This window comes from Oncorhynchus tshawytscha, linkage group LG27 (assembly GCF_018296145.1).
Source record: "Oncorhynchus tshawytscha isolate Ot180627B linkage group LG27, Otsh_v2.0, whole genome shotgun sequence".
NCBI lineage: Eukaryota > Metazoa > Chordata > Actinopteri > Salmoniformes > Salmonidae > Oncorhynchus > Oncorhynchus tshawytscha.
In genome coordinates, this window is record NC_056455.1 from 14,289,047 (window position 1) to 14,314,982 (window position 25,936).

General features: G+C 44.0%; 3 protein-coding genes across 5 annotated transcripts; 1 reads left to right on the forward strand and 2 right to left on the reverse strand.

The window, feature by feature from the left end:
• Nucleotides 1-6,339: 6,339 nt before the first annotated feature.
• On the forward strand, nt 6,340-10,397 carry LOC112258759 (ER lumen protein-retaining receptor 3). Its single transcript, XM_024433314.2, has 5 exons — nt 6,340-6,757; nt 7,976-8,076; nt 8,168-8,326; nt 8,909-9,161; nt 9,260-10,397. The coding sequence occupies exons 1-5, from the start codon at nt 6,667-6,669 to the stop codon at nt 9,301-9,303; spliced, it is 648 nt and encodes a 215-aa protein (XP_024289082.1). The 5' UTR covers nt 6,340-6,666; the 3' UTR covers nt 9,304-10,397.
• A 608-nt stretch (nt 10,398-11,005) lies between these two features.
• Nucleotides 11,006-13,187, reverse strand: LOC112258754 (GTPase IMAP family member 7-like). The gene is made up of 2 exons (XM_024433308.2): nt 12,885-13,187; nt 11,006-12,566 (listed from the first exon to the last, which is right to left on the reverse strand). The coding sequence occupies exons 1-2, from the start codon at nt 12,943-12,945 to the stop codon at nt 11,527-11,529; spliced, it is 1,101 nt and encodes a 366-aa protein (XP_024289076.1). The 5' UTR covers nt 12,946-13,187; the 3' UTR covers nt 11,006-11,526.
• Nucleotides 13,188-15,410: 2,223 nt separating this feature from the next.
• On the reverse strand, nt 15,411-25,317 carry LOC112258745 (ankyrin repeat and fibronectin type-III domain-containing protein 1-like). Of its 3 annotated transcripts, none has more exons than XM_042307372.1 (18): nt 25,112-25,317; nt 22,832-23,205; nt 22,360-22,615; nt 21,856-22,056; nt 21,600-21,713; nt 21,390-21,487; nt 21,122-21,212; nt 20,799-20,906; nt 20,441-20,540; nt 20,062-20,191; nt 19,830-19,949; nt 19,408-19,629; nt 19,138-19,304; nt 18,726-18,891; nt 18,356-18,518; nt 17,162-17,328; nt 16,858-17,056; nt 15,411-16,655 (listed from the first exon to the last, which is right to left on the reverse strand). In XM_042307372.1, exons 2-18 carry the CDS (start codon nt 22,991-22,993, stop codon nt 15,919-15,921), a joined length of 3,201 nt encoding a protein of 1,066 aa, XP_042163306.1. In that variant the 5' UTR covers nt 22,994-23,205; nt 25,112-25,317; the 3' UTR covers nt 15,411-15,918. The 3 variants fall into 3 exon arrangements, with proteins under 3 accessions (XP_042163306.1, XP_042163307.1, XP_024289061.2); XM_042307373.1 differs by having other exon boundaries at nt 23,705-25,317; XM_024433293.2 differs by having other exon boundaries at nt 22,832-25,317.
• Nucleotides 25,318-25,936: the final 619 nt, after the last annotated feature.

Genomic DNA, 25,936 nt, shown 5'->3' on the forward strand with positions numbered 1-25,936 from the left:
TCTCTGCCAGTGCAGTCAGTCTCACTGTCAATGCATGTTAGTCTCCAACCACAGTCATACACTCCCCCAAGGCACTCTGCCAGACCTAGTGCACTTGGTGTGGTAATCTTCAGTCCTTTACATAATAGGACACTTTATAAAGTGTAGGATTGTAAAGTTGTTCTCTTTTTCTCTTGATTTTGCACCTTATTTATGAGAACAGATATTTATGAGAACAGTGTATATGGGATTTGTCTGACCTTCCTCCATAGATATGACCTAATGGTCTGTGTGAAATCTGAAGTTGCACTGAACTCTCATCATAACTTGACATGTTTTTGCTGTTATATTGAAAATAAATTGCAGATAATTAACCTAAATGGAAACAACCCAGAAACGTATGCCAGTGCAGTATTCCTGATCTTGGGTGTGGATGGAGCACAATTGTTTCTATGGAAACCATTTCCTTTTACAATCTTCGCTCTCCCTTTTCTCTGCTCCTAAATTATAGAGCAGAGGGGGCTTCTTTTCAATGCGCTCTCCTCCTCAATAGGAAGGTGGGAGTATATCTGTCCATATGACAGGCTCATAGAAGAGTAGTGAGGGGGTGGACTGAGATAGGTACCAAGAAGAGACTGACGAGTGGCTGAGGGGAGATGGAGAATGGATGTTGCGGGGCGAAAGGAGCTTGGAGAAAAGGTACTATAGTATGAGCATTTGAGGTGTGTTAATGAAATCCAGATACAAAATATTCCTCATGACATGTAGCTGGCCACTGACTCAGCTGACCTGTACACTGTAATGAAGGAAGGTGTGCCTATCAAAAGGTTATGGGGACTAATCTGACACCCAGGGCTGATTACTGGCTAATAATACACACACAGAGGAGTCATCTTGTGGTCATCTTCTACTCAGATTCTACTGTAGCCTGTCTGTCTGACCCTTTATACTGTCCTCCTGGCAGCCAGAGACCATGACAGGTGTATAATGGTGAAAAAAGTCACATCTAAATCAATTTAAAGTGGTTTTCCTTTTTTTTTAGATTAGCATTAGATATACCTTTATATTATCTCTAATGTTGATCTTTTCATATACTTTTATATTATCTCTAATGTTGATCCCTTCATATTATCTCTAATGTTGATCTTTTCATGTACCTTTATATTATCTCTAATGTTGATCCCTTCATATACCTTTATATTATCTCTAATGTTGATCCCTTCATATACCTTTATATTATCTCTAATGTTGATCCCTTCATATACCTTTATATTATCTCTAATGTTGATCCCTTCATATACCTTTATATTATCTCTAATGTTGATCCCTTCATACTTGTAATAGGACCGTTGTTTATGAACAGGTCATATACTGTATGCTCAATGTCTATCTTTACAACAAACATAATGAGGTAATAACTCAGTAATACCAGAGCAACATATTTGGCAAATAAGTAATGTCATTGAAGAATACTGCCTATATGACGATATAGACCCTAGAACACACAACTAACTGTACACTCACAATTGTCCCTTTGAAATGGACAGACATGTTTTTGCTCTGCTATTACTTCAGGACTTAGCACTGAGATCCTCAGGAGAAGTTTTTCCACTCGGTACAGGGGAACGATGGAGGGCAATGACTTGCAACAGACGGAGAGACAGAGGGAGTGGATTATGATCACACTGCTGGACACAGGAACAATAATTTAGGCACAGGGGACCAGGAAGGGAGGGTGAGGGGTGCCAAGCAAGAAGAGGGTGGTGATTAGTTTTGACGATGATTCAGATATTTAAGAGGATTGTAGGGTAGGCAGGGAGGTGGAGGAGATAAATATAGAGGGATGAAGAGTTGAACCAGGGAGGTGGAGATAGTGAGTAGTTCAAAGCACTACACAAAACATGGAAACAAAATGATGAGCTCTCACTTGTCATTATGTGTCATAAACAGTTGGAAGCTCAAAAGAAAAGGTGAAACATTGTCAGGACTCTGCAAACTGTGTGTTTTGTATAGAAATATAACAAAAAAAAGTTAAAAAAATGCAAGACAAAGTACACTACATGGCCAAAAGTATGTGGACACCTGCTCGTCGAACATCTCATTGCAAAATCATGGGCATTAATATGGAGTTGGTCCCCCCTTTGCTGCTATAACATCCTCCACTCCTCTGGGAAAGAATTCCACTAGATGTTGGAACATTGGACTTGCTTTCATTCAGCCACAAGAGCATTAGTGAGGTTGGGCACTGATGTTGGATGATTAGGCATGGCTCGCAGTCGGCGTTCCAATTCATCCCCATGGGGTTGAGATCAGGGCTCTGTGCAGGCCAGTCAAGTTCGTCCACACCATTCATGACAAACCATTTCTGCATGGACCTCACTTTATGCATGGGGGGCTTAGTTGTGCTGAAACAGGAAAGGTTGTTGCTACAAAGTTTGAAGCACAGAAACATCTAGAATGTCACTGTATGCTGTAGCGTTAATATTTCCCTTCACTGGAACTTAGAGGACTAGCCCGAACCATGAAGAACAGCCCCAGACCATTATTCCTCCTCCACCAAACGTTACAGTTGTCACTATGCATTGAGGCAGGTAGCGTTCTCCTGGCATCCGCCAAACTCAGATTTGTCTGTCGGACTGCCAGATAGTGAAGTGTGATTCATCACTCCATGCTCCATCCAGTGCTCCAGAGTCCAATGGCGCTGAGCTTTACACCACTCCAGCCGACGCTCTGCATTGCTGTGATAATATTAGGCTTGTGTGCGGCTGTTCGACCATGGAAACCCATTTCATTGAGCTCCTAGTTTGGAACTCGGTAGTGAGTGTTGCATGCGAGGACGGACAATTTTTACATACTACGTGATTCAGCACTTGGCGGTCCCGTTCTGCTCCTAGAAGTTTCCACTTCACAATAAGAGCACTTACAGTTGACCGGGGCAGCTCTAGCAGGGCAGACATTTAACAAACTGACTTGTTGGAATGGTGGCTTCCTATGATGGTGCCACGTTGAAAGTCACTGAGCTATTCAGTAAGGCCATTCTACTGCCAATATCTGTCAATGGACTTTGCATGGTTGTGTGCTTGACTTTATACACCTGTAAGCAACGGGTGTAGCTGACATAGCCAAATCCAAAAATGTGATTCGATTTGTAGCTGAAATAGCTGAATCCACTTATTGGAAGAGGTGTCCACATACTTTTAGTGTATGTGGCATGGGTTAGGACTAGGGTTGCACATTTTGGGAAATATTCAGAGGTGGAAACTTCCGTGGGAATTAACGGGAATCAACAGGAATGTAGGGAAATTAACGTAAATATATGCTAATTAATATTGATACTGTAACGGTTTTCTAGTGGTGATGAAGGAGAGTCGGACCAAACTGCAGCGTGTCGATTGAGATTCATGTTTAATCAAACAAAGAAACACGAACACTACACAAAACAATAAACGTAATCGAAACAGCCTATCTAGTGCAAACTAACCGAGAGTACACATAGGACACTAAGGACAATCACCCACAACAAACTCAAAGAATATGGCTGCCTAAATATGGTTCCCAATCAGAGACAACGATAAGCACCTGCCTCTGATTGAGAACCACTCCAGACAGCCATAGACTTTGCTAGACAACCCACTAAGCTACAATCCCAATACCACCACCAAAACCCCAAGACAAACACACCACAATTACAAAAACCCCATGCCACACCCTGGCCTGACCAAATACATAAAGATAAACACAAAATACTTTGACCAGGGCGTGACAGATACCATTTAAATGTAGATGATTTTTGCATTGGATATATTTACCATATCATATGGAGACAGACACATAATCCTTTTACCTTATCATAAATAGACATAATTGCTAATGATTAAATCCTTCCAATAGAAGAAAAAAAATGGTTACGAATTGAACTTTAATTAAATGAGTTGACACTGCACATGGGATGATTTCACTGAACAACAAAAGAAAGGGAATATTGAAGGATCCCCAATGATCCATCGCATCTCCCAAAAACGTTTTCAACATTGATAGTCTAGAAACTAAAGCTTTGGTTGTCTTCCTCTCAGGCTTTCATGTCTTCTCCCTGAACATCCTCAATGTCCACCTCTTGAACATCAGACTCTGAGGCCTCATCTTCACTGTGACTTTCCAACCTTGTTGAGGATGGCTCATTGTCAGGCTCAAAAAGCCTCAAATTTGCCCAGATGGCCATCAATTTTTCAACCCTTGTATCGGTCAGCCTGTTGCGTGCTTTGGTGTGTGTGTTCCCAAACGAGGACCAGTTGCGCTCTGAGGCGGCTGATATTGATAGGATTTGGAGGATGGTAGAGGCAACAGGGGAAAGTGCCTCAGATCCACAAAGTACCTTCCACCAGGTGGCTGATGAGAGATGTTGGCACGACTGCCATATTGCATCTCCATCCCAAAGCCCTTGCTTGGAAGTGTACTTCACCAGACTGCCAAGAACATTGCCCTCATCAGGCCAAGGTGGCGAGACACGGTAGTGATGACACCACAGGCCTTGTTGATCTCTACACCAGACAGGATGCTCTTGCCAGCATATTTGGGGTCCAACATGTACCCTGCAGTGTGTATGGGCTTCAGGCAGAAGTATTCACACTTTTTGATGTATTTCAGAACTGCAGTTTCCTCTGCTTGGAGCAACAGTGAAGTGGGCAGGGCAGTACGGATTTCTTCTCATACATCTGCAAGCAGAGTCTGAACATCAGACAGGATGGCAATGTCTCCCTCAATCCGTGCAATGGCTAATGCTATAGGTTTCAGGAGTTTCAGACTGCATACCACTCTCTTCCAAAATACATCATCCTGGAGGATCCTCTTGATGGGGCTGTCCGTATCGGCAGACTGTGATATGGCCATTTCTTGGAGACTCCTTCCCCTCCAGGAGAATATCAAACATGATGACAACACCACCCCAACGGGTGTTGCTGGGCAGCTTCAATGTGGTGCTCTTATTCTTCTCACTTCGCTTGGTGAGGTAGATTGCTGCTATAACTTGATGACTCTTCACATACCTAACCATTTCTTTGGCTCTCTTGTAGTGTGTATCCATTGTTTTCAGTGCCATGATGTCCTTGAGGAACAGATTCAATGCATGAGCAGCACAGCCAATGGGTGTGATGTGAGGGTAGGACTCCTCCACTTCAGAACAAGCAGCCTTCATGTTTGCAGCATTGTCTGTCACCAGTGCAAAGACCTTCTGTTGTCTAAGGTCATTGATGACTGCCTTCAGCTCATCTGCAATGTAGAGACCGGTGTGTCTCTTGTCCCTTGTGTCTGTGCTGTTGTAGAATACTGGTTGAGAGGTGGAGATGATGTAGTTAATTATTCCTTGCCCAAGAACATTCGACCACCCATCAGAGATGATTGCAATACAGTCTGCTTTATCTTTGATTTGCTTGACCTTCACTTGAACTCTGTTGAACTCTGCATCCTGCAAATGAGTAGATAAAGCATGTATGGTTGGAGGGGTGTAGCATCACCTGGTTGGAGGGGCCTGTGAGCATCAGAGGTGAACCAGTTGTGTACACAGCTCAAACAAGACATTCATCAGCATTTCTCTGACACGTTCCTCCATTGAGTCAAAAAAACTTTGGATTCCAGGAGGACCATGAGCTGTTGCTATTGATAAGTTGTCTGATTCATCATTTTCACCTTGAATAGAAGTAGAGGGACTTTTGTCAGAGGTTGCTTGCACTGTGCATGCAGAGGGTTGCAATTCCATTGAATTGGGGATAGTTTAACCAAAATATGCCACAAAACCTAGAATTGCCTTATGTGTATCCCACAAAAAAGGTTCACTGTTATAAGCTAACTTTTTTGATGAATTTAAGCAAAATTCCTAGGCGTAACTTCCCATGGAAAATTTTGGGAAAAATTCCTGAAATTTACCCAGTTTCCGACCCTTTGCAACCCTAGTTAGGACACAGTAGGCTAAACTATATGCCAGGCTTCTTCTTAACTGGTGAACAAGACTATTAAGCCAAAAACATAATGGTAACCGCAGCCAACACTTTAAAGTATGAACTACATTCATTGAATGAACTACTTTCATTGAAGCAGACGGGGTACCTGATGTAAACATGAATTTCCCAAGCATTTAGGCCTACAATCATGAGTCTATGGGGATGGATAATGATGGAGTTATTGGCCACAACCAATACTACATAATAATCTCGTTTTATATCGAGAGATAGTCCTGTAAAATGAACTGTTTACTTACTGCTATTTGTCTCCATCTGCTGTTGAAGAAGGTCATATACGGACTATGTCTTAGTGACAGCCCACTTCAGTGACATGCTCAGGCTTTCACGCACCAGTCTGGCTGTAATTTGAGCGCCAGAGGCAATACGGATTTTGCAGAAACTGGCGGCCACGTCACCGCTACAGGTCTGACCAACTTTCCCAGCCCTTCGCGGAAAGTGCTGCAGAGGAATCCCTATGCAGAATATCTGTAATGAACGTTTATGAGCATTTGTATTGATTTCCAAAGAACAAGAGGACATAACATTTGGGAAATTTGGAGTTATTTTTTTTAGGGGAGTCTCATTTTACGTACTTTATTGTTTTGACTTCGCCTGAAGACTACTTGGAGGCCTCATTCTTACAGATTTGCACCAATATTTCGACTATTTCTTTTTGGAATATCAAAACAGCACTATGAATATCTTCCGTCTAGCCGGTGACGTGTCACATCTCGTTGCTATCATCATTCTATTTATGAAGATACGGAGGTCAAAATCCTGTGCCGGTATGTTGACAGTGGGATAATTTGATATGCAGTTGTTTACAGGGAAGTCTTGCTGTTAATGATTTATTGACTTGCTCATTCATTGGCCTAAAATCTGTTTAACAAACTTGGGGACACATTGCCTGACGACTCAAACTGAATTCTCCCGCTGCTCCTTGTTCTTGTTCGCTAAATAGGCATACTTCATTTCTGAGAAGAAACTAACATCCGTGGTAGCCAGGCAAGCTGACACAGTGAAAATGAATGCATATGTCCATCTCAATTGGGAAGTTGACCTCACACTCCTAGTACTGGTCTGCAACGCTCACATCATGTAGCACTCGTGGAGCACTCAACAGTTCATTTGTTACTTTGTTGCAACAATGTAACAACGCTCCTCGGTTATAATTGGTTACATTACATTGCAATATGTTGTGGTTAGAGAGTAAAACAATTTGACTAGTCCACTTCGACGCACAAGAATGTTACGTGGCAAAGAGTTCAGTCTAACCATATTTGCTTTGGTGGTCGCACCCTGGTCTGCTTTTGTCGCGAACCGGCTCAAAGCCCGTAACAAAAGGGAGACAACGTGGAGATAAGGAGTAACAACACATATATTTATTAAATAAAGTAAACTAAGTACAATATACAATGGTGTGTGTAATCAGTAGTGTAAGTGAGTGTTTTGCATGAATGTGATAATGAGGGGTATTGAAAGGTGCCAAAGCAAACAACCAAAAACCACCAAGATACACAACAAAATCTATACAGGTGTCTGCATGGAGAGAGTCTCCTCCATGAATGGGGAAGTGGTGTATTTATCCTGGGACACACCGGGCCCAGGTGTTTCCCATGTAGCTGACGACCCTCCCAACTCCGCCCACCGGCATCCTAATAAGGAAACAAGAACAAAGAGAGAATACGGCAGACAGAGTGGGAGGGTCGTCACAGCTTATATATCCGCATTGATGATGTTTTGCCATTCCCAGGTCATGAAATGAAATTGTTGCATATTTTTTTTATTACATTTTATTTAACTAGGCAAGTCAATTAAGAACACATTCTTATTTACATTGACGGCCTAGGAACAGTGGGTTAACTGCCTTGTTCAGGGGCAGAACAACAGATTTTTTTTTACCTTGTCATCTAGCAGCCTTTCAGTTACTGGCTCAACGCTCTAACCACTAGGCTACCTGCTGCCCCATACATGAGATTAATGACTGTTGTTTGTTTCTGTAGGTATTTCTGGGAAGTCTCAGGTGCTTTTTGCATTAGTCTTCACTACAAGATACTTGGACCTGTTCACGAGCGTAATCTCCATCTACAACACAGTTATGAAGGTGAGGTATTCAATAGTATCCTACAAAGAAGCCAACCAATCAATGATTTGTGTTCTAACCTAAACTCCTTCCTGCTGTCTTGTGTGCTCAGGTGGTGTTTCTGGCTTTGGCATATGCCACTGTGTACCTGATCTACATGCGCTTCAGGAGCACCTTCGACTCAGAGAGTGACTCATTCCGTGTTGAGTTCCTGCTTGTGCCTGTGGCTGGGCTTTCCTTCCTGGAAAACTATGCATTTGCCCCCTTGGAGGTAAATGTGCCAGGTTCAATACTTACTGAACATACAGGTAACTGCCAAAATAAAGGAAACACCAACATAAAATGTCTTAACAGGGCGTTGGGCCACCACAAACCGCCAGAACTGTTAAATGCGCCTCGGCATAGATTCTACAAGTGTCTGGAACTCTATTGGAGGGATGCGACGCCATTCTTCCACAAGAATTTCTTCCATTTGGTGTTTTGTCGATGGTGGTGGAAAATGATTCTCAGGCGCCGCTACAGAATCTCTCATAAGTGTTCAATTGTGTTGCGATCTGGTGACTGAGACACACACACCCTTTAAACCCCGCTTTGGGAAGCCTCTACTCAAGTCATTGAGAGCTCCTCTAGGCATGATTGCCAAAATAATGGCCAACTGGCCATTTTTATACATGACCCTAAGCATGAGGAGATGGTTTAACAGCACATCATACCTGATGTGTTTGTACATGAGCATGTCAGACCTCATACTTGATGTGTTGGTACATGAACATGTCAGACCTCATACTTGATGTGTTTGTACATGAGCATGTCAGACCTCATACTTGATTGAATGCATATCTTTGGTGCACAGATCCTGTGGACCTTCTCCATCTACCTGGAGTCAGTGGCCATCTTGCCCCAGCTCTTCATGATCACCAAGACCGGTGAGGCAGAGTCCATCACCACCCACTACCTGTTCTTCCTGGGTCTCTACCGAGCCCTGTACCTGGCCAACTGGGTGTGGCGCTACCACACCGAGGGCTTCTTTGACCAGATTGCTGTGGTGTCCGGTGTGGTGCAGACGATTTTCTACTGTGACTTCTTCTACCTTTACGTTACCAGGGGTAAGTATGAGCCAGGGAGGGATTTCGACTTTGTATTGTATTTCTAGTACATATTTCATCCCATTTACCTTTCCCTCTTTGCCTTTGTCCCTCTCCAGTGCTCAGAGGAAGTGGAAAGATGTCCCTGCCCATGCCCATCTAAAGAGAGTCAGTGCTGTTTTAAGCGACAGTTGAGCAGTTCAGTAACTGAAAGCACCTCTGCCCACCAATAATACTTAGTAATGGACTACAGTCTGCAGTGTCACAGTACCCCCTGTATACCCTGGGGGGTATATACTGTACCCAGAGGTCAACCGTTGTGTTGTTGGTACCTGGTGTGTTTGTTGGTGTGCTTTTCCCTAGACTAAAATGACCAAAGAACGATTGTCCTATGTTTTTGTGCATGAGTGTGTGGAACTGAATGTTAATGGGAATTGAGTAAATTGAATACTGTGGGATTTTTTATTTTTATTATACTTTTTTTTTCCATGGAGGCAAATATTGTCCCGCTTGAATTAGTCCAATGGAGTTTGTGCCTTATTGTTCCTTTTCTAGTAAATAGCATATTGAATGTCTTATTACATCAGAATGGTGTAAACATTGTATATATGTGAGACATTTGTTCTGCTTTCCTGTCTTTTCACAATTTCTACATATAACAGTGACCAACCTTCAAGGCTTACATTGTTTCACCAAGCAGAGTTCATTGGGAGTCTTGTATTTAGGCTGCTATGGGTGATATTTGCCATCCTCGTCGAGAGTTGTGCTATGTTCTTCTCTTTATGGAGATGCCATACAGAACGCACTGTCACGTATCTAACTCTTATATCCGTCCACTTCTTGACTGAACCAAGGTTCTTCTTTAATACGTTGTATTCTGTACTTTGATTTTACCAGTCATTTCCATTCCTTTAATATTAATGCATTTCATTAAGCAGAACGAATACACATTTGTGTGATGTCACAGTTCAAACAAAATATATTTTGTATTTGATGAGTTATTTCTCACTAACTAGAGTTCATTCATATCTCAACATTTATTGACAGCATTTTGGGACCAGGATTACAATGGCAAATGCAGATTAATGCTTCAACAAAATGGAAAGGTACTTACACTAAGTGTCTTGGTACTACTAAATGTGTATATGTGTGCCAAACTTTTACAACTGTGGCGCCCATGTTGTAATGATCAACATTTTAATACAAAGAACCTTCATCATTTGTAAATCAGGTCAGTAAAATGTATCTTTACTGGTTCATCAGGTTCTTCGTGTTGATTACTTTAAATTGTTTCATCACACCAGGATGTTTACTCCTGCATACTCACACTAGTGATCCACACCATTCAAAACCACACACACTAGTGATCCACACCATTCAAAACCACACACACTAGTGATCCACACCATTCAAAACCACACACACAAGTGATTCACACCACTCAAAACCACACACACAAGTGATTCACACCACTCAAAACCACACACACACAAGTGATTCACACCACTCAAAACCACACACACACAAGTGATTCACCACTCAAAACCACTCAAATCCACACATTCAAAACACACACACTAGTGATTCACACCACTCAAAACCACACACACACAAGTGATTCACACCACTCAAAACCACACACACACAAGTGATTCACACCACTCAAAACCACACACACAAAATGATTCACACCACTCAAAACCACACACACAAAACACACACAAGTGATTCACACCACTCAAAACCACACACACAAAACCACACACACACAAGTGATTCACACCACTCAAAACCACACACACACACAAGTGATTCACACCACTCAAAACCCCCCACACACACAAGTGATTCACACCAGTCAAAACCCCCCACACACACAAGTGATTACACCACTCAAAACCACACACACAATTGATTCACACCATTCAAAAATTCACAGCACACTTACTTTTCTATTGAGTATTCAATAATGAATGCCTGTTTACTCCCGTGGCACTGTGACAACCTGGTCAAATAGAATCACTTCCTCAACTGTCAGGGCTGGGCTTCTAAGGATGATGGTGACAGTTCCATTACACTGGTATTACACTGCATTTTGTATTCTATCAACTCTTATTCACTCATTTACCTCCGTGTGTTAGTGCATTAATAGCTTCATCAACTATGACTGTCAATGGAAGAAAGTGCATCGGCGCTCTTTAGCAAGCCTGCCTTATGAAGTCATTGTGATGATTTTTCAGGGAACACAGTTGAGTGATGAATAAGTGTGTGAAACTAATTAGCACTTCAGAGACAGAACAAAATATACTGGTTATTTAAGACCCTCATCTTCTACCTGATAACCCAGCACCATACAGTGAATAATAGTGGATATTAAAAGTCCCCGTCAGTGTAGGAGAGTTTTGCGGTGTTTGTAAAGCACTTTACTTCCCTCTCTCACAGCTCCTCCCACCACTTTGGCAGCTGATGTGATTGACAGCGGTGTGGTAGCCAAAGCTGCTGCCCTCTCTATCGCCTTAACCTTTTTCACTGCTTTCCCTTTCCCTTTGCTTGTTACTCCAGCTCCCTCTGCCGCCCCCTTCCCCAGGGCAGACACCAGCTCACACCAGAACAACTTCTCTGCCTTCTTTCTGGCTGCCTCTTCCTCTCTTCTCCTCTCCTCCTCTTCCCTCCTTCTCATTCTCTCTGCCTCCGGTCCCTGAGGCTCTGGCCCTGTCTTCACCCCATCCTCCTCCTGCTTCACTGGAGTCATCCTTCTCTCTCCCAGAATTCCTTCCTGCACTTCTCTGATGGCTCTCTCTGCCTCATGGTACATCTCGTTGGTGTAGAAGCCACCTCCGTTCTGCGCCACCATCTTGTCTATCTTCTCCAGGAGCTCTGTGACCTGAGTGCAGTCTGTTATCTTGTTGCTGTTGTTGAAGACATGGTAGCCCCCCTGACATCTACTCACAAACTCCTGGAGCTCTTGGCTCTCCTTCAGGAAGTCTTCCATGCTTTTTCCCTGAAGCTGGTCACCCCAGGTGAACAGTACTACTGTGTATCTGAGGGCTCCTGGTCCAAAAGTGGCCTTGACCCACTCTAGGGCATCCCGTTCCTCCTGAGTGAACCTGCCAGGCTGAAGGGTCACCAGGAAGGAGTGGGGGCCAGGGGCGGACAGCACCACACAGCGTCCTGCCTCAGCCGTCACCTCCTGAGGGGAGAGGCGCGTGTCGAAGAACCCTGGGGTGTCGACCACAGTGAGGTTCCTCCCAGCCACAGCTCCACTCTGTCTGTCACACTGACCAGTTACAGAACATGAAGAGATGTCCACCCGGAATGCCTGCCTCCCTAGGATGGTGTTACCAGAAGAGCTTCTCCCTGCGCCTGTCTTCCCCACCAGTACCATCCTCAGCGCCCCACTGTCAGGCTCCGGTGATGCTTCACATGCTGTGACACAAATGACAGTCATTTATACTGACCTAACCAATCTAAAAGTGTAACCTACCTTGAAATTACTATCTGACATAGGCCTTCTGTTTTCCTATGATCACCTATATAATATGCAGGTCGATTATATTTATAATGGTTGGGGGCTGAGAAATGTAGTTAGCCTACATTACAGATTTCTGAGTGATGCTGTTCATTTTCGGTGGAAGCTGTAAAAAAAAAAAAGCTATACAAATGCCATCTTTTTTGATGCGCAACGGAAAATCTACCTGCTAGCAACAACAACAGTAGGCTATTATTGTTTCAATAGTCTCTCACCCAGATTCGAGGCAGCACATTCCAATGACGCCATCTCCACTGTCCCACATGAGTTAGCCATGGCGAACACGGCGGAACTATGGATTATCCGTGGAATACCTTAATATGCACTGGAATAAGAGGGTCCTGTCTTCGGTTGCTTTACTTGCGTATATTACCAGCGCTTCCTTATTCTTATGATAGTCTTTTTTATTGAGAAATGAAATATATTTGTATCCATGTCCTTTTTCTTTTCACCCGTTTACATGCCCTATCTACGATGCAATGCTGCAGAGTCAGACCATGATGTCATTGTGATAATGCGCACACGCGACCAGACAGTCTGCGCTGACTAACTGGCACTGTAAACCTACCTGTGGTCAGTTCTTTGATCCTACACTGTCAATTTGCCGTTTATGCTTACATTTTGATATTCGCATATAGGGTGAATTCGGAAAGTGTGGGACGTCATATAAACTGGGACAGCTGTGTTTATTTCTTGGTCTGACAAAACTATTATTACTAGACACTTGCAGACAAACCAAAATCACATCGCTTAATTTATGTGAGATCATAGTGGGGTGCAGAGCAAGCTTTAAACAGGAAGCTCACCCACCCCAAAGCACAAGGTAAGATCAGTGACATAACTGTTTTTGTTTTGATGTTAAGGTTATAAACATGTCATAAATAATTGCACTCTGCCAAACTGAAAATAAGCATACTAGTACTTCGCGGGTTGACTCCAGTGGGAGCTGCTGATGGGAGGATGGCTCATAATAACGGAACAAATGGAATCGCATCAAATACATATAAACCATGTGTTTGATGCCCTTTCAACTATTCCTCTCCAGCCATTACCCAGAGCCCGCCCTCCCCGATTAAGGTTCCACCACCCTCCTGTGGTTGACTCATAACCCGCGGTCCCCGAGGTTATATATGTAGGGCGGGCAAATTTAGTCGATTTGAATAAAGAGAAAACAGTACCTTAAAAAAATCCATAAATGTATCATTATATTGCTATTTATATCTATAGGCTACATTGAATTTTTAGGGCCTAACAGTACACGCGCCCAATATCCTACACGCCAATCGCCAAATGCTTTTGGGAACAGGCAGCACATTTTAAAGTCGATCCATGGAGGCAAAAGGGATAATGTCAGAGTTTAATTCAATAAAAGAAAAGCTGTGAAATGGAGAGTTGAAAATAAAGAGAAGGGAGGGCCAGAAAAGTAACCGTTTGTAAAGATTTGGTGAAGTGGTAAAAGAGGATGATACCAGTGCCGGCTATGTTATGTGTGATGATTGTGAGGCGCTATACAAATTCGACGGTCACAAGATTGGGACTTCAAATAGGCCTATGGCACTTCAAGGGAACTGTTGGCCTACCCCAGAACAGCCTCAATTCATCGGGGCATGGACTCTACAAGGGGTTGAAAGCGTTCTCCTGGGATGCTGGCCCATGTTGACTCCAATGCTTCCCACAGTTGTGTTTCAGTTGGCTGGATGTCCTTTGGGTGGTGGACCATTCTTGATACACAAGGGAAACTGCTGAGCGTCAAAAACCAGCAGGGTTGCAGTTCTTGACACAAACTGGTGGCCTGGCACCTATTACCCTACCCAGTTCAAAGGCCCTTACATTTTTTGAATTTCCCATTCCCCTCTGAATGGCACAAATACACAATTCATGTCTCAATTGTCTCAAGGCTTAAAAATCCTTTTGTAACCTGTCTCCTCCCCTTCATCTACACTGATTGAAGTGGATTTAACAAGTGACATCAATAATGGATCATAGCTTCACCTGGATTCAGCTGGTCAGCATGTCATGGAAAGAGCAGGTGTTCTTAATGTTTTGTACACTCAGTGTATAGTCCTGCGGTTGGGGATAATTTTTTACTATTTTAATTAGAAAAAAAATCTAAGTAAGGTACTTAATTGTTACCCAGAAATGATTTGATATTGAGATAAAAACAACTGCATTGGACCTGTAATATTGGCATTTTGAATTGATATCCTCACACATATCCTCACCTTAATACCCAGTTGGTGTCACAACTTCTGCCGAAGTCGTTGCCTCTCCTTGTTCGGGTGGTGCTCGGCGTTCGACGTCACCGGTCTTCTAGCCATCATTGATCCATTTTTCATTTTCCATTGGTTTTGTCTTGTCTTCCCACACACCTGTTTTCAATCCCATTCATTACCTGTTGTGTATTTAACCCTCTGTTTCCCCTCATGTCTTTGTCAGAGATTGTTTATTGTCAGTGTAGTGTTTTTTGTATAGGTGCGCGACGGGTCTTCGTACCCATATTTGTTTACATTCATTTTTCTTATTAGTGTTATGGAGCATGTTACTTGGACATTTATTAAAAGACTCCATTTTACACTCCGTTTGACTCTCCTGCGCCTGACTTCCCTGCCACCTATACACATTTCTGACAGTTGGCCTGTGTAACCTTCTCAAATTACACACCCGTTTCTGAAAAGGATCATGCAAAAAAAAAAAAATACAACTAACTTTTTTCTTAGAAATAAAATGTGGAACAACACAAATACAGCTGAAAATATTTTTATTTGGTCATTTCATAAAGATAAACCATTCAACTGATTTTACTGTAGACTAGCTAGTTGTGTGTTCAAAGGACACAAGTGCAACAGGTTAATAGAGTACAATACGGTAAAGAGTATTTTACATTGAACAAAAGAGAATAGCAGTTGTGGATATAGACAATCATACATCAATTCAGTTTACTACAAGTTGCAACAGGGAGACTTCTCGCGTACAGAAGCACAGAACATGTCTATCGGGCCTCTTGGAGACAGGCCCTTTATATCACCACTGGAACAACTACAGAGAGTCAGATAATGTGATGAGAAAACAACCATGAATATCCCACCGTTTGTTAGTTAAAGGCACTAAAAGCATATTAAGAATTGGTTGAGAATTGGTTGTCAAATTCTTCGAGAGGCACGATGAGTAAGTACAATGTATTTCGGTGTAACGTTCAGTTCTAATAATATCTGGATACATCAGGATGCCTGGTTAGAGGAGTTCACCCACTCAATCTGGCTCCTGGCTGGCATGCTGCCCCCCCCTGTTGCCAGCATGTATCATAGTGTCCTCTGTAGGTAAATCCCAGCTCTGGGCAGGTGTGGTCCTCACAATGGGAAGAGAGGCAGATGTGGCCAGCCCATCTAAATGACCTGAGAACAGTGTATCTGCACAGGTTCTGTCTCCTAAACTAAGGCCTGCTGTCAGTGAGTTCGTATCATGATGCACATCAGAGAGAGAGCAACCCTTAGGTCCACTCTTCAAGTCAGAGTTTAGTCCACAGAAAGCCTCGCTTTCACCGACTCCAAGACTTAAACGGTCAAACATATCCATCCTCCCAGGTACAGGGTCCTCCTCCACCTCTTCATCTATCAGACTCAGTGTGGGGAAGATGATGTCCACCTCTGGTAGAGGCGGGATCACATCACTGACAAAACTGTGAGGATACTCCAGTTCTCCACTGTAGGCAGCTGGCAGGTTCACAATGTCATGATCTGCCACTTCTGATTGGGCCATAATGTTATGATATACCACTTCTGATTGGGCCACACTGTCGAACCCAACTCCTGACTGGTCCAGGCTGTTGAACGCCACAACAGGCTGTTGGGCACTGAGGTCCACGGGGTACCCCCCTTTGCTAGCCCCCTCAATTAAACCCACAGCCTTTTCATGGACCCCCGGGATACATATTGGCTCAGAGATCCCACTGCTGACACCAACATCTGTAACAGTACAGGTAATGCTCTCTAGAGGCAGTGAGAGGAGAGGGCCAACAGAAAGGAGAGTTAGTTACATCAAACAGACAAAGGAAGTGACTGAATATCAAACTAAGGAATTAAGTGCATCACAATATAAAACAATTTTCTTCTCACCCCTGCCTGCTCTCTAATGCTCCAATCAAAGACAGTGAATAATGAATTAACTACATCTACTACATTAACAAGTTACCTGATATTTTATTTTGAGAGAGTATGCGCCGGGGCCAGACTCTGGTGGTAGGCCTGTCATCCTCCTCATCATCTGGGCAGGCAGGTGGGTCTCCTCCCATGACCAGGCCCAGAGGCACCGCCCCCACCCACTGTTTAGAGCGGACACACTGCAGGACATCCATGATCCACCGGGCCTCACGCCACACCACCTCAAGACTCTAAACAGGGCAAAGGGACAGAGAGGCAAGGGGGCTCATTCCCTCTCATACACACATACGGTCCTCCTTTGATATCTATTTCATTACTCTCTATGGGTAGTCTACCTGTGAGAGCTGAGTGATGTGACCAAGGCGGTCTCTGGCCTCCTGCACCTCCTTCGTGTCCAGAGCTTCTCGCAAAGCCTGCTGGGACAGATGGGCGTCCAGCTCCAACCGAACCCAGACCTGACAGTACTGAGACAGGAAGTCTTGCTCGTACGTCCAGAAGTGCACTGTGAGACGGGAGGATTAGACAGAAAATAAAGAGAAAAATCTAAGCTCACCACCACTGACCATTTACTCTGAGCCAAAACATAAATGGCATGACATCTTATATTCTCTATGTTGTCCATTAACCTTTCCCTCAACGTCAATAAGACCAAGGAGCTAATCGTGGACTACAGGAAATGGGGGGCGAGCACGCCCCGAGACAGGGCTGCAGTGTAGCAGGTCGAGATCTTTAAGTTCCTTGGTGTCCAAATCACTAAGGACTTCAAATGGTCCACACACACACAAACAGTCGTGAAGAAGGCACGACAGAGCCTCTTGCCCCCCAGGAGGTTGAAATCCTCAAAACGTTCTACAACTGTACTATTGAGAGCATCTTGACTGGCTGCATCACTGCTTGGTATGGCAACTGCACCGACGTCGACCACATGGCACTACAAAGGGTGGTGTGGACAGCCCAGAACATCACTGGGGTTGAGCTCCCTGCCACCCAGGACCTCTAAATCAGGCGGTGTGAAAGGAAGGCCCAGAAAAATGTTAAAGACTCCAGCCACCCCATAGACTGTTCTCTCTACTTCCGCACGGCAAGCACACATGCACACACTTCATTTGCTCACAAACACACATAACATGCACATACATTCATACTAACTCTACACACGCGCACACACTCACATACAATCATCAAATACACTGCTGCTACTCTGTTTATCATATATCCCGATGCCTAGTCACCTTACCCCTATACATATCTAACCCTCCCACTCCAGTATCCCTGCACATTGTAAATACGGTATTGGCACTGACCCTGGAACTGATCCTGTATATAGCTTACTTACTTTCTCATATTCTTCTTATTTCTATTTCTGTGTTTTTGTTCTACTTTACTTTTTATTATTTTTTTTTAATACTAATACTGATATTGATTACTGCATTGTTGGGAAAGAGCAAACAAGAAAGACATTTTACTGTACTTGTGCGTGTGACACTAAATACTCGAAACTTAAACCCAACCCTGGCACCAATACATACCCAGCTCAAAGATCTGCAGTGGCATTGTGAGGCCTGGTTCCTTGGTGCCCACTAGGGGCCAGTAGCTAGAACTGAAGTCTTCACTAGGGGGCAGCAGGAGCAGCATGGACATCTTATCCCCAAACTGCAGCAGCTCCCGAGTGTACACACCGTACTGATACGCCTGTAGGAGAGGAGAGCAGGGAGAAAGAAGTGATGATCAGAGGATGAGGACAAGAGGTTGTGAACATCGAGAGAGAGAAAAAGAAAAAAGAAAATAATAGAGAGAGAAGACAAGAGGTGGTAAGAGAGGTGTATCACATGACACAGTATAACATTCAAATGAGATCTAAAAGCATGTGAGTTGGAGAGTAAGTGAAACCATGGTTACCCTGTAGAGGGGGATGTTGAGCTTTGTCAACAGGAGAGTGACGGCGACCCTGAGTGACCTCACAAACTCCCCCAGCCCAGAGATGTCCATCGAGGTGTCATCCTCACCCTCTGTGTCCTCATTGGCTGTTAACATGTTGTGGCTTTGTAACCACGCCCATTCATCGCTAAAAGAAAAATGTAGCCCAAGACACATCACAAGGAACTATCATTAGCAATGATCTCATTTGACCAGTCAGTAATCCTTAAAAACACTAGAAAAACATTGAGGACACACTTCATTCTAAGTATTATACAGTATTCCATTTCATCATCAGCTGTACCAGGTCAGAACAGTTTAAAAGTCTGTCTGTACGTGGCAGTGCATACTGAACTCAGTGGTAAGCTCAGTCGTAGTATGTTATCTGTGTTACCGGGACACATGGGGATTGTGACGCATTCTGGCGTGGCATAGCAGGTTGGGCAGCCTCTGGGGCACTAGAACCCTGATCTGCTCCACTGTGCTGCACAGCTTCAAGATGCCCACGTACAGGCCAGGCTGGGCCCACTGGACACTGCGTCTGTGGAAGGACAGCTTCTCCTGGTGAGGGACACAGAGAAAGGCATTGTTGTATTAGCACAATAAGAAGCCTTACTACTGTGTATAAACATGAGCACACAGTGTTCCAGCCAGGAAGGGTCACCTTGAGCTGCTCTGTGAGGGTGTCCATGGCAGTAGGCTCTGGGAGTAGAGGGGTCCTGCTCCGGATCTTCTCCAGCCAGGCCAGGGGGACCCAGTGGAGAGGGAGGTTTGGGGGTTTTGTGTGGGCCGCACAATCCTTAACTGTCACCAGCAGGACATTACCCTGCCTGTCCTTCAGAGGCTCATAGTACACCTGCCCCAAGTCTACTGTCCCCAGAGAGGACTGCAGAGAGAGGCAGGGAAGGAGAGAGGGAGAAAAGTATGAAATATTTGAATAGAAATAGTGAAAAGGAAAACAAACGAGAAACAGGCAGTGAAAGAGAAAGCTCACAGAAAATGTTGTCTCTTCATCTTTGCTAGGTGCTTGATTGATGAGAATGCCATGTACAGTGACCTATCAGTGTACATTATCCTTTTTTTCACCTGTAGTTGTGCTACAGCCTGCAAGATATTGTGCCTGTTCTGAAGTAGTGATGAAGAGGAGGAGAGAGCGGAGGAGAGGGCCTGTTGGAGCCAGGGCACCTGTTGCCACGCACAGGACAACTGTAAGAAAGAGAGAGAGGGATAGAAAGATAGAAAATAGACAATGTAACTTTGGAACATATATTTCATATAGGTATACCTACCAATGTATTCAATTAGATTGACAGCTAACCTTGGCAAACCAAAGGAAGTCCTGAGAGACGGAGGTGGAGCAGCACTGGATCTCCACCAATGGGAGCTGGTCATCTGCTGTGACCAGGATGTTTTCCTTTCTGTAGAACACAGTTGCCAGGTATACACCCCTAACAATGAGACAAAGAGGAAGAACAGAGGAGAGAATAAGATTAGTTTCATCCTAACGAGGGAAGACAGAAGAAAACTGAATAGAGAGGTAGGTGCAATAAAGAGAGGGCAGAAAGGGACACTTGTTTGAAGAGTAGGGGATGTACTGAGGGAACAGAGACAGAGTGGGATCTTTCTCTAAATGTAACCATGGGTGAGGTTAGTGGCAGAGATACAGAGTTGTTGGTTGAGGAGCACTGCTATCTCACCTCTGTAGGAGACGGACAAACTTGGTGGCAGACTGGAAGAGCAGCTTCAGGCTGCGAGACATAGACAGGCGCTTACTGGGGCTCTGGGGCTTGGAGCTCTCTATGGGCCACAGGACAAAGGAATGAGACATTCAGACATGGAGGACCATGTGAAAGAGCCAGAGTATTATTTTGAGTGACTGATACTGTTTACTTTCTTGTGTATCATACAGGTGTGTATAAAAAAATATATATATAAAAAATGATTTAATTAATTAATTAATTTTACACAAATCATTTGAATAGTATATTCATTCCCCTTGTATGAGAGGCGGAACTGAGATGCTGTATCTATGTTATGGTTCAAGAAGTACACTACCTATACAGTATCCCTTGTAGTGTGGCTCTCTGGTCTGCTCCAACAGTCTCCTGACTAGAGCCTCCTTGTTCCTGCTTGGAGTTTTCACTCCCATACACTCCCTCCAGCCTGCAGAGGGAGACACAGCCCACCAACGTTCACTGATACTCATTGTGGAGTCATATGATCCAAGGTCAGCTGTTTTCTTCAAATGGCTGAGATTGGTATTTGGGGAGCTGATTCTTGATCTGTGATTAGGGTCAACTTCTACGCAGAGCATTGATGATAATATAGAATATCAGAAAGCTCTTTTTGTCTGGCTGTCTGCAGTTCCATTTACTCACTGGAGGGGGCAGCACTGACTGGGCTGGAGCTCTGAGCCGGGCCCCATCCCTTCACATTGTAGGCGGTCACTCTCACAAAGTAATGCATTCCCTAAGAGACCAATACATTATCATCATGACTTAAACGTACGAACAGGCAGACCAGGGCAAATAACTTTACATTGTAGTTGTTAATTAATGCAGGTAACTGAGAGAGTTGAGGTTAAGTGCCTCCTAGCCTCAGGGTGTCCTGGTTCAGGAGATGTGACCGGGTTTGTGTGTGTCTTACTGTCTTGAGTCCTGTGATGCTGTGGACGGGGGTCTTAGTGTCGATCACTTGGGCTGAGCCAAGTATACTCTTGAAGTTGGCAGAGGTGCTCCATTCCACTGTAGGAGGTGACAGGAAGAGAGACACGGATGTATCTATGATATTGAGGACTGAGTGGTAATTGCAATAGTGATTAGAGCCAATGTTAGAGTTGGAGTAGTAGAACCCCACCTCTGTAGCGTGTGATCAATCCAGTGGCGATACCGTTTGGCTCTCGAATGGACACAAACAGGGAAGAGGCACTGGTCACAAACAGTGACACACTACTTGGAGGGCCAGGGAGGTCTAGAGGACACAGAGAGATTGAGAGACATGCAGACAGTAAACACAGACTTGGAGCCAAAAGTACATAGCATAAACGAACCAATGAGACTGGCTTGCGTGCTTCATACTTGTCCTTCATCACCCCTGACCCCTAGCCTCTGACCTGTGTGGTGGAAGCTCTCCCTCATCCTGCAGTACAGCTGCTGCCGCAGAGTCCAGAGGTGGAGCTGCCTCTGTATGTCGGCCTGCACATGTGGCCCCGCCCCTGCTCCACCCAGTAGCTCCTCCCTCCTGTCCTCCACCTGCCTGTCAGCCAACATCACCAGGGCATCCAGCTTGCACAACCACTCCGCTGGAAGACACACTGAGAGAAAGGGATGGAGGTAGGGAGAGAGAGAGAGAGAGAGAGAGAGGATAGAGAGTGGGAGAGAGAGATAATAAAAAGGTTTTGCATTGTTTACACAGTGTGGGAACAAGATAGAGGGAAAGGGTGACAGGAATTATATCTGTAAACATTCCATTTAAACATCACTCACTAGTAGTCACTACCCCAAAATAATAATGTCTTAATGTACTGGATGAACCATTGTTTGTGAAATGTGTACAACTGTTACTTGACCATCTCTTGATTGCACTGATTCAATCTACGTCACTGTGCAAGACTCACAGACGGGGTTGTGTCTGGCTCCTGCCTTGGTCAACACGTGCAGCAGAGGGGAGTTCTGGGTTAGAGCAGCCACGTCCAGAGGTACCAGGCCCTGCTCACTCACTCTGTTTACACCTTTCTCCCTCTCTCTTTCCCAGTCCTTCTCTTTCTTTTCTTTATCCCGTCCTCCTCCTCCGCCACACACTCTGTCCCTGCATAGCAGGCTCTGCACCGCCAGGGTGTCCTCCTTCTCCACTGCCTCCCACAGGTTCTGATACTAACACAGGGGAAGGAGAGGGGGATTGAGGGAGAAATGAGAAACAGGCACATGGAGGGATACAGGGTAAGAGGGTACATCGTCATGGGCAGGGCAGAAAAATGCAGGATGGAAATGTTACTTTAGATGATAGTATGGAACAACAATATAAGACAATTCTCAAAGATAAAACACCCAAAATGGATCCAAAATTCACTTTCTCTCAGGATGTCTTACTGTGTGAGGGGCCTTGCATGGATGTTTCGGCATGTCTGTCTCTCCGGAAAAAGAGGACTCTCCGCCCCTCAGCCTGACCGACAGGTTTCTGTAGATGCGTTTAGGCAAAACGGGACCCAGAGAGCGCCGCCGCTGTGGCGGGTTTCTCACCGACACAGACATACAATAGATGGCACACACACAATTGGTAGAGAGTGTGCACAGCAGGATATGGGAGTTACAGGGGACGAGGTTGGAACAAAAGAGAAGAAGGTGGATGGATGATGGAGAGGTCACAGAGAGACAGCGTGAAGAGAGGAACGGTACACGGGGGAGGGAGAAGGGGAAGAAGGGAGGATGAAGGGGGTTTGAAACAGGAAGAGGTCTTTAGAGGACTAGAATGGAGTGATACAGTAGGAATAATATGGAGGGAAAAATAGATAGAAAAACAAAAAACAGAACAGTCAGTCTTACTGTCATCTTACCAGCCGTTAAAACGGTTGCAGAAATGTATCACTACTTAGGGGAACCTGGGTTGAGTTGAGCAGCACTGCGTGTTGGTGGATAAGTGGATCAAAGTTACAATGCCTGAGCAGAGCAGATGGAAAATGTCTCACGGAAGTTAGAATATCTCACTCTTCTCCCCTTTGTTCCCACTCTCTAGTCTAATGCCTTATGGCTTTTCTTCCTACTCAATGGAGTCTCTGCACAAAGCAATCCCACCATCAATCTAATGAACTGAGGAAAGGAAGTCTACAGAGTGCACGGTAAATGCTATTACACTGAGTGCTCCTGAGATCAAACATGTCATACATACAGAACCATTTATCTGCCCTCACATTTGCCTTTATCGTGTCTTACATTAGTGATGGATAATTGTTTATTCTTCTTCACCTCTTTTCAGACAGGAAAAACCAGCAGCATTGTATCCTGCACCGTTCAGTCTTCATAATCCAGCTGCACACTTGCCTTCCAAAAGCCCCCTGACACTTTTTTGTTGCTTTGACCAAAATGCTCTCTTTCACTTTTATTTTCTCTCCTCAGTCACTACACTCTCTTCCATCCTCTCTCTCTCTCTCTTCTGCCCTTTTTCAACTCCTCAGCTTTCCACTTACTTCCATCTACATCATAGTGTTATTCAGATACAAAATGCATCCCTGGCAAGAGATGCCCCGACTCCATCTTTCTGTCAAAGCTTCTTTTCCCTCACCCATTTCCCCTCCTCCCTCATTCTGATGGAAATGAAAGCCACATTCAATCTTCATGTCTGACTGGTCATGTTCTGACTAACTACATTGTGTCTCCTAGAGAAAGTGAATTCTCCCTGATCTTGTACTGGTACTCTGGCACTTTGCTGTGGCCACGAAGGCACCTGGTGTCCCCAGCTGGCATTCTGTACCTTTTATTTGCCCACATGTGACATAACAATCCCTCACTCCTCTTACCACCTGCATTGCCTTCTCATGCATAGGGAAAAGATACGGGTGAGACCTCCTCACTGTTATTGGTAGATTCAGTTCTATTGTTTGTTCATTGTGCATTTCATCTCTTATGGAAAGTGCTGATCTGTATCTGTGAAACTGGTTGAGTGAAGGGATTAGTGTTTATGCTGCACTGAGGTGCCAACAGATACCAATCACTGGACAAAAAGACTTCATGTAAACAACAATTGACATTCAGTAATTAGAGTTGATATTGAAGCTTCTATGAAGTAGCATTAACATAATGCTATGCAGAGTGTAATTATTATAAATGTATTCCATTCTGTTGTGACTTTTTTGTAGGCCTAAGCAATTGCTTGATAACAGACAAAGACATGTTTCACAGCAAGTCTATACAGAAATATTCTTCGACTCATTCCTGGCACCAGGAAGTGATGCTGTTACTCGAAAGCAACGAAATAATTGCGTGAACCAAATAAGGAAACGTTGGAAGATTCTGTATACATACAGATAATGAATAAAACATTCCTGAAACATTACACAAGCATCTGACAGCAGCCAAAGCGCAAATGCAACAGTTATGCCAATGTAATAAATACACAGTTGTTTGAGTTAATGAAAGTTTAGAAAATGACCCAATTAGAATAGAATGCACAACATCATATTCAGCATGCACATCGCATACAAACGAATTTAAAAACAGTGGAAAAATACAAATGAGTTTAAAAATCATTTTTTTATATACCCTATTGCAATAATCCACTCGAATCCTATGGCTTCTGTAACAACCTGGTTGTGTGTTGTATTATGAATTATTAGGCAGGTAAATATGTTAGATTAAATGTATACAAGACAATACCTTCCGTATATGTAAGCTCCTGCTTCCCCCTTGTCACATATTACACCACAAACACCACGAAAGCGTCAATTAAAAGTCAATAAATTAGTCCTAAAGTTACGATAGCAATCGGAATTCACTCATCCCTCTCAGTGCGGTTAATCCCCTTTTATGAATTTTCACTTTTCACGGTCAAGCGAACCTGCTGCTGGGACGCTCAACATACAATTTGGTACCTCACGCCCCTCCCATCTCTCCCTCTCTTTCTCTCTCTCCTTCACATTTGCTGAGGCTTACATTCATGGACCAATTCAGAATTAACATTATTATATAGCTAGATAGATAAAGTTAGATAAAGTAGTGGCTCCATATCAAAAGGCTAATGTTAATAGATTCGTCAGTTACTTTGCATCAATAACCTAATTGGCAAATGTAAGCCTATTACTAAATGTGAAATAAGTAGCTAATACAATGATAAAATGTTATTGTGAAGCCGTTCTACAGAACCATCCATGTATTACATTCTGAAGGCTCTTATTTTTGCCTCCACATTAGTCACTCAGTATTTTTTGGCTGGTGGTCACAGACCTATGGTGTCTCTAAGCAACGTCAGTCTTGTCTGTCACTTCGACAGGAAGCTGAGCATCACACAGACTGAGACACACACTGTGACATGATTCAGAGCAACAGCCCATGGCCCCTATGTATGAAGATGAATGGTGATATGAACATCTGAAGAAATGCAGACCCCAGCTTCAAAGACCTTGGCCTGTGCAGATCAGAGCACTCAGATCAAAGCAAATGAGAGATTATGATTTTGTTGTAGATCCAACCCCTGTCTTCCAT

What these genes read in the sequence shown, in the direction of transcription:
- LOC112258759 (XM_024433314.2), top strand. Translation starts at nt 6,667, where the DNA reads ATGAATATCTTCCGTCTAGCCGGTGACGTGTCACATCTCGTTGCTATC. An exon ending in GAGGTCAAAATCCTGTGCCG is followed by an intron (nt 6,758 to 7,975) that starts GTATGTTGACAG and finishes TTGTTTCTGTAG; the next exon opens with GTATTTCTGGGAAGTCTCAG. An exon ending in TCTACAACACAGTTATGAAG is followed by an intron (nt 8,077 to 8,167) that starts GTGAGGTATTCA and finishes TTGTGTGCTCAG; the next exon opens with GTGGTGTTTCTGGCTTTGGC.
- LOC112258754 (XM_024433308.2), bottom strand. Translation starts at nt 12,945, where the DNA reads ATGGCTAACTCATGTGGGACAGTGGAGATGGCGTCATTGGAATGTGCT. An exon ending in ATGTGCTGCCTCGAATCTGG is followed by an intron (nt 12,567 to 12,884) that starts GTGAGAGACTAT and finishes TTTGTGTCACAG; the next exon opens with CATGTGAAGCATCACCGGAG.
- LOC112258745 (XM_042307372.1), bottom strand. Translation starts at nt 22,993, where the DNA reads ATGTCTGTGTCGGTGAGAAACCCGCCACAGCGGCGGCGCTCTCTGGGT. An exon ending in AGCCAGACACAACCCCGTCT is followed by an intron (nt 22,057 to 22,359) that starts GTGAGTCTTGCA and finishes CCTTTCTCTCAG; the next exon opens with TGTGTCTTCCAGCGGAGTGG. An exon ending in ACTTCCTTTGGTTTGCCAAG is followed by an intron (nt 19,950 to 20,061) that starts GTTAGCTGTCAA and finishes TCTTTCTTACAG; the next exon opens with TTGTCCTGTGCGTGGCAACA.